The 6,289-nt window shown below is 68.1% G+C and overlaps 1 protein-coding gene across 1 annotated transcript; it reads left to right on the plus strand.

The window, feature by feature from the left end:
• Positions 1–5,121: 5,121 nt before the first annotated feature.
• On the plus strand, positions 5,122–6,019 carry PHLDA2 (pleckstrin homology like domain family A member 2). Its single transcript, XM_032879088.1, has 2 exons — positions 5,122–5,563; positions 5,710–6,019. The coding sequence occupies exon 1, from the start codon at positions 5,157–5,159 to the stop codon at positions 5,550–5,552; it is 396 nt and encodes a 131-aa protein (XP_032734979.1). The 5' UTR covers positions 5,122–5,156; the 3' UTR covers positions 5,553–5,563; positions 5,710–6,019.
• Positions 6,020–6,289: the final 270 nt, after the last annotated feature.

Consider the following 6,289-nt stretch of genomic DNA (forward strand, 5'->3'; position numbering starts at 1 on the left):
GGTCCTCAGTCGTATCTTCCGTCACGTCGGGCAGCAGTAACTCCGGCCCCATGAAGTCCTGTCCACCGGTTCCATGGACAGGACACCCCAGGTTTGCCCGCGGGGTTGGAGAAAAGTTGCACGAATGCCGGCTGCCCGGCACGTTCGGGAGGGAGTGGGAGCTGGCCGGCGGGCGGTCTCAGAGCTGCCGCGGTTCACACAGCAGCCCCCCCCTTGCAGTCTGTCCCGTGACCTTGTGCACGCGTGTGCGCGGTCCAGGAACGTTCACGCGGCCTCGTCTGTCGCTTCTGAGAATCGCCTAACACTGCGCCCCCCGAGCACCGACCGGGGGACCCGCGGAGGACTGCCCGGGACGCGGGTCGGAGAGAACAGCACGGGGCCGCGTCTCCCTGTTAGGGAACACGGCAGGCTCCTGCCGGGGCACGCGTGCGTGTTCACGTGTAAATACATTTCTTTAACTGGCAAAGTACACAGAAACGTACCGTCTTCCCTGCCTGAGCGCGCGGCTGGGGCGCGAAGCACCTTCACACTGTTGTGCGGCCGTCCCCACCGCCCCTGTGCGGATCCTTCCCATTTTCCCAACGGGAAGCTGTGCCTGCGAGACACTGACCCCATCCCTCCCCCGGCCCCAGCGCCCACCGTCCACCCTCTGTCCCCTGAGTCACCGACCACCATCCCGGCCCCAGCGCTCACTGTCCACTCTCCATCCCCCTGAGACACCGACCCTTGTCCAGCCCCAGGGCCCACCATCCACTCCGACCCCCAGCCCCAGAGCCCACTGTCCATTCTCCATCCACCTGAGCCACCGGCCCCTGTCCCTCCCCTGGCCCCGGTGCCCACCGTCCACTCTCCGTCCCTCTGAGACCCTGGCCCCGCGGCCCAACATCCACTTTCTGTCCCCCTGAGACCCCGAGCCCCAGCCCCGGAGCCCACCGTCCACTCTCCGTCCCCCTGAGACACCGACCCCCCTCCCTCCCCTGGCACCCACCGTTCACTCTCTGTGCCTGTGAATTTGGAGACTCTAGGGACCCATCTGGGTGGGATCCTGCAGTGTTTGTCCCTCTGTGTCTGGCTTGTTTGACTCTGCATCACGTCCCCCAGCTCCATCCAGCTGTGGCCGGTGTCCGCGTGTCCCTTCGTGTTCAGCCTGAGGGACAGTCCGGCGTGTGGACAGACCACGTCCTGTGACTCCATTCATTTGTCGACGGACGTGGGTTGCTTCCCATATGGGGACCAGTCTACCTGCTTGGGGGCAGGAGTGAGAGTCCCCTCAGGCAGCCATGTGAATCCCGGGTGGGACCCTTGGGTAAATAATAGTAAGCAGTCCACCTTTGAGGGGGCGGAGTGGACAGGCACAGATGTCCCTTCTGTCCTGTGATGATGCCGCCTGGGGGCCTGCAAGGGCTGACACCATCCAGAAGGCGGCGGCCACCGCTTGTCCATCTCTGCTCTCACTCCCTGTATTTTGTGCATCCTCGTTTCATTCAGGCTTCCAGAAAGATCCTGTGTCCCCGTGAAACAGGCCCTGGGCAGTCTGCCCGTAGTGTGGGCATGCCTGTCGGCTCCTGCTCCTCTCCCCAACCTGGCCGTGGCCCCCCACCCCCGACCCTTCCCTGATTATCTCTGACAAGCACGCAGAGCCCCCACTGACTTCAGTTGCTCTGAACAGTCACATTTCTGGGACAATGAGGTCGATGCTTTTTAGGTCCACGTTTCCCAGAACCTTTCCTGAGCACCTGGGCTGGGGCCTGGGGGGCCCCACAGTCTGCGACCCTGTCCCTGCATTCCAGGAGCTGAGCGAGGTAGTGCAGGATGGATAGGAGCTTGCCTGGGGCCAAGGAGGAGAAAGGTGCTCTGGGCAGGGGCCGTGTTTCTCACTGAGGAGTGTCTCATGCGGAGGCCCACCTGTCAGACTCCTGCTGAGGCCCCGAGAACCAGAGAGGGGGACAGGGACACAGCTCTGCGGCCGAAACCAGGCTGACAGTGAAAGTCGGGATGACACCCGCCTCCCGCCCTCGGGCCTCTCCCTTTTCCCAGGTTCCCGATGGGAGGAGAGAGATCAAGGGCGGGCCTGATGGCAGGCAGCGGTGGCCAATGGGCCATGTCAGCCTCAGGTCAGGTGGCATCAGGCCACCTCCCAGGTGCGTGGACTTCCCCCACCCTCCTGGGGTTCACACTGGAGCCACCACCGGGATCCCAAGGCCCAACAGTTGCATAGTTGGTGGGAGTAGGCCTTAGGGTATGCTCTGACGATCCGAGGGGACTTCCTGGAGGGGATCAGGGGAGACAGTCTCCCAGGCAGGGGAAGCAGGGAGGCCCACCCTGGGGCTGTTCTGAGCACCGCCTCCCACAGGAAGAGGGTGGTATCGAGCCTGGGGCACCTGGGCTGCCCTGGGCTGCCGTGACGCATGGCTTCCTCACAGGCCGCTGTTCCCAGGCTGGTTGGGCGAGAGCCTCTGGGGCTCGGCCTCTCACGGCTGCATGGATGAGCTCACGAGGGGCGTTTTGGAGAGGTGCCATCATTCTGTCTGGGCCGGCTGACGTCCTCCCCCAGCCGGACGGGACAGCAAGGGTCCCTGGCCGGATGTTTGGGGACTAGCCTGTCTGCCTGGCGGCAGGAGCGGGTGTCCCCCCAGGCAGGCTGTGCGCGAATCCCGGATGCGACCCTTGGATAAATATTAGTAAACTTGGCTCTGACCTACACTGCCTGACGCCACCAATGGGAGGCAAAGCCTGGCAAGGCCCCTCCCTGTTCATTTGGGTGGGGCTATTTCCTGCCCCCGGGCCTTGGGGCGCACAGGCTGGCAGGGGGACCCTCAGCTGAGGCCCTAACTTCTCTGAGACCCCCACCCTCCGTTCCCTGCAAATCTAAGAGAGTGACCCCAGCAGCCCCCACCTTGTCGGGGGACCAACAGGGGCAGAGGGCGAATGAGGCCCCTGTCCCTCCAGCGGGTGGCTGGCCGTCCAGCACCCATGTGGCCAAGAAGCCTGGTGGGCCACAGCTCCCCATGGGGTGCAGGCCAAATCGGCAGCAGGGCCCCCACTGCGCTGCGGGAAGCCGTCTCCCTGCTGGGTCCTCTGGGCTCCTGGCCACCAAATGGCTCAGGGAGGGAGCTCCCCCAAAAGGTCCTCCCTTAGGGTTACAAGGGCAGTGCTTTGTGTCCTCCTCTTCCCTCCCAACTCCCTGCCCCAGAGGGTCCTCCCGATGGGCCTACTGGGGGGCGGGCACGGGGCCCTCTCCTGGCTCCAGGCTCACGCTTCTTAGCTGGGAGCAGGAGCCGGCGGCGGCAGGTGGGCCACGGGGCCTCTGCTGGCCCAGGGCAGGAGCTGTTGCTAGTGAAGCTGCCTGGGTGGACCCAGCTCCTGACCCCCAACCATTTGGGAACCCCGCCCAGGCTGCCCTGCCCCAGGGTCTCCCTCCCAGGTTGGAGGCCAAGGCTCCTCCCAGCTCCCTGTGACGCCCACTTGTCAGAGCACCCCCCAGGTCGCTGGCCCGCCAACGCTCCCAGAGAGGCCTGGCCAGTGGGAGGCATGGAGATGCGGCCTCACCTCGCCTCACTGGGCACCCCCTGGTTTGGGGGGCCCCCCACAGCCCCTTCCTCCTAATCAGTCTGTTCCTCTAGTACCTCAAGCCCCCCACCTCTTCTTCCCCCGGCCCCACCCCTCCCACCAGGCCCCCTCCTCCCTAAGGCCTCACTTCTCTGTGAAATGGGGCTGAGAAGAGCACCCCTGGGCGCCCCCTGGGCAGCTCCGCAGGCACCGCCCCCTCCCCTTGGACTCCTTCAAGCTGTCCTCGTGGCCCCGGGCCCCTAGGGCCCCCTTCCTGAGGGCAGGCAGGGCTCCCGTCCTCAGGTTCCTAGCCCAAGCCCCTCGTCCCAGCCGGTGACCCTGAAGGGCCAGGGTTTTGGACTGCCCTCTGCGAGGTTAGGGGACTTCCCAGGCCACGCGGCAGGGGTGGCTGGGGCAGGGTCAGTTCAGCTGCGGGGCTGGTTTCCTGAACGTGCACCGACCCCGTCCTGCGCTCTGCCCTCACCAGCGCGAAAACTTTTTGAAGCAGGGACCTGGGTTTGCCTCCGCACCTGCACCTGCGCTGCAACCTTGTCCCTGCCCGCCAGGGCACCCGGGCCCTTCCTGTTCGGTGTGCAGTCCCTTCCCAGGGTCACAGCTAGGTGGGGGTGTTGGAAAGTGGGTGTCTTGAAGAGGCCCTGGCCGCCGGGGACCCTCTCCGGGACTCCACCCCCACCCCTGGGAACCGGGCGGGGCCAGCCGTCACTCCTGCTCCTATAAAAGGGAGACAGTAAATGAAAAGCCCGCCCCCCCTTCCTACTGGAAAGCATGACTCAGCCGCCCCCACCGCCCGCCCCAGGCTGAGCCTCCAGCACTAGCAGAGAGCTTTTGGCACCCACAGGGCCTTTCGGAGGCCCCCTCCCCCCTAGGGGGGTGCAGGCGGGGGCCAGCGGCAGGAGGGAGCGGGAAGGACAGGACCCCGGGGAGGGAGGAGGCGCCCTGACGTTTACGGGGCACTGTCCCTGCGTCCCTCATCGAACAGAAGTGTTACTGTCCCCACTTCACGGAGGAAAAAGCAGGCTCACAGCACCCGCTCTGCGCGTCGGCCTGGCCCCGGGGTGGGGAAGACGGAAGGTCCGGCCAGGGGCGGCCCGCGGGGGTGGAGGTGGGGAGAGCAGGCCGGCCGGGCAGGGCCATCGGAGGGTCTCCCCGGGAAGGGCCCTCCGGGCGCGCGAGGACTAGCTGCCCGGGCGCCTGGAGGAGGGTGGGGGTCCGGGCCCCGCGGACTCCCCGCCCTGGGCCGGCCCCGTCCCCCGGCGGTTCCCGGGGCTCCCCGGCGGTGAGTCACCGCGGGCAGGGCCGGCCGCAGCGCATTCCTCCGCGGGGCCGGCGTCCGGGGCGGGGTGGGACCGCGAGTCACCCCACAGGGCCGGGGCCCGGGCGTCGGAGGAACAGGAGCGGAGCGCGGCCTCCGGCGGCCGCGGACGGCGGGGCGCGGTCTCCGGGGCAGGGGGCGGGGCGCGGGCGGGGCCTCGGCGGGGGGCGGGGCCGGGCCCAGGTGGGGCCCCATAAAGGCGGCGCCGGGCGCTCCGGGGCGCACCGTCCGTACCGCCCGCGCCTTCGCCGCCGCCGCCGCCGCCGCCGCCGCCATGAGGACGCCGGGCGAGGTGCTGCGCGAGGGCGAGCTGGAGAAGCGCAGCGACAGCCTGTTCCAGCTGTGGAAGAAGAAGCGCGGCGTGCTCACGCCCGACCGCCTGCGCCTGTTCCCCGCCGGGCCCGGCGCGCGCCCCAAGGAGCTGCGCTTCCACTCCATCCTCAAGGTGGACTGCGTGGAGCGCACCGGCAAGTACGTCTACTTCACCATCGTCACCACCGACCGCAAGGAGATCGACTTCCGCTGCGCGGGCGAGAGCTGCTGGAACGCGGCCATCACGCTGGCGCTCATCGACTTCCAGAACCGCCGCGCCCTGCAGGACTTCCGCAGCCGCCAGGAGCGCGCCGCGCCCGCCGCGCCCCCCGAGCCCCGGCCGGCCCGCGCGCCCTGAGCGCCGCCGCGGTGAGTGCCGGCCGTCGCGGGAGGCCGTCGCGCGGGGGACCGCGGCCGCCTGTCCGCGCGCGGGGCCCCGGGGGGACCCTCCGCCGGCCGGACCCCGGCCGCTCGCCGCGCGCCCTAACCGCCTGCTCTCCCCCCACCCCCTCCAGGAGCCGCGCACTGGACGAGTCGGGCCGACGCGGGGCCGCGCCGCCGGCAGGAAACCCGGGGGGGCGCCCGGGACTGCGGGGTCCTGGGCGGGCCGCCCGCCCGCTGACCACAGTGAGGACAAAGGCCGGGAGCCGTGTCCCTGACCCACACGGAAGGATCTTCCCATGCGGAGCCACAGAGCCTCGGCCCGCTGAGCGGGCGCCTTAAATTATCAGACTATGTATTTATTTGGGTGGTTATCATGGAACCATCTGTCGTAATATTTCGTTTTTGCATCAACGTGTTCATTCCAAATAAACTGCCCGATCTGTTCCCTTTTCTACCAGCCCAGGCGTGGTGCGGTGAGCTTCCTGCGCCGGGTTGGAGGCCCTTCCCGTGGGCGTCGGGTGGGGGTGGGGAGAGCCGCCCCCCCCCCCCCCCCCCGCGTCTGAAGGGCACGCGGGGAGCACTCTGAATGAGCGCAGTGTCATCTGCGCGGCCCTGTTCACACCCTCCTTGCCAAGCAGCCTCTCCCGAGGCTGGGAAGTGCCCCGAGGTTTGGCCCCGGCTGACTTCTGCTCCTGGGTGTGCCCCGGGAGG

The sequence above is a fragment of the Lontra canadensis genome, unplaced genomic scaffold, assembly GCF_010015895.1.
Source record: "Lontra canadensis isolate GAN:19392208 unplaced genomic scaffold, GSC_riverotter_1.0 scaffold66, whole genome shotgun sequence".
In the NCBI taxonomy this organism is placed as follows: Eukaryota; Metazoa; Chordata; class Mammalia; order Carnivora; family Mustelidae; genus Lontra; species Lontra canadensis.

What these genes read in the sequence shown, in the direction of transcription:
- PHLDA2 (XM_032879088.1), top strand. Translation starts at nt 5,157, where the DNA reads ATGAGGACGCCGGGCGAGGTGCTGCGCGAGGGCGAGCTGGAGAAGCGC.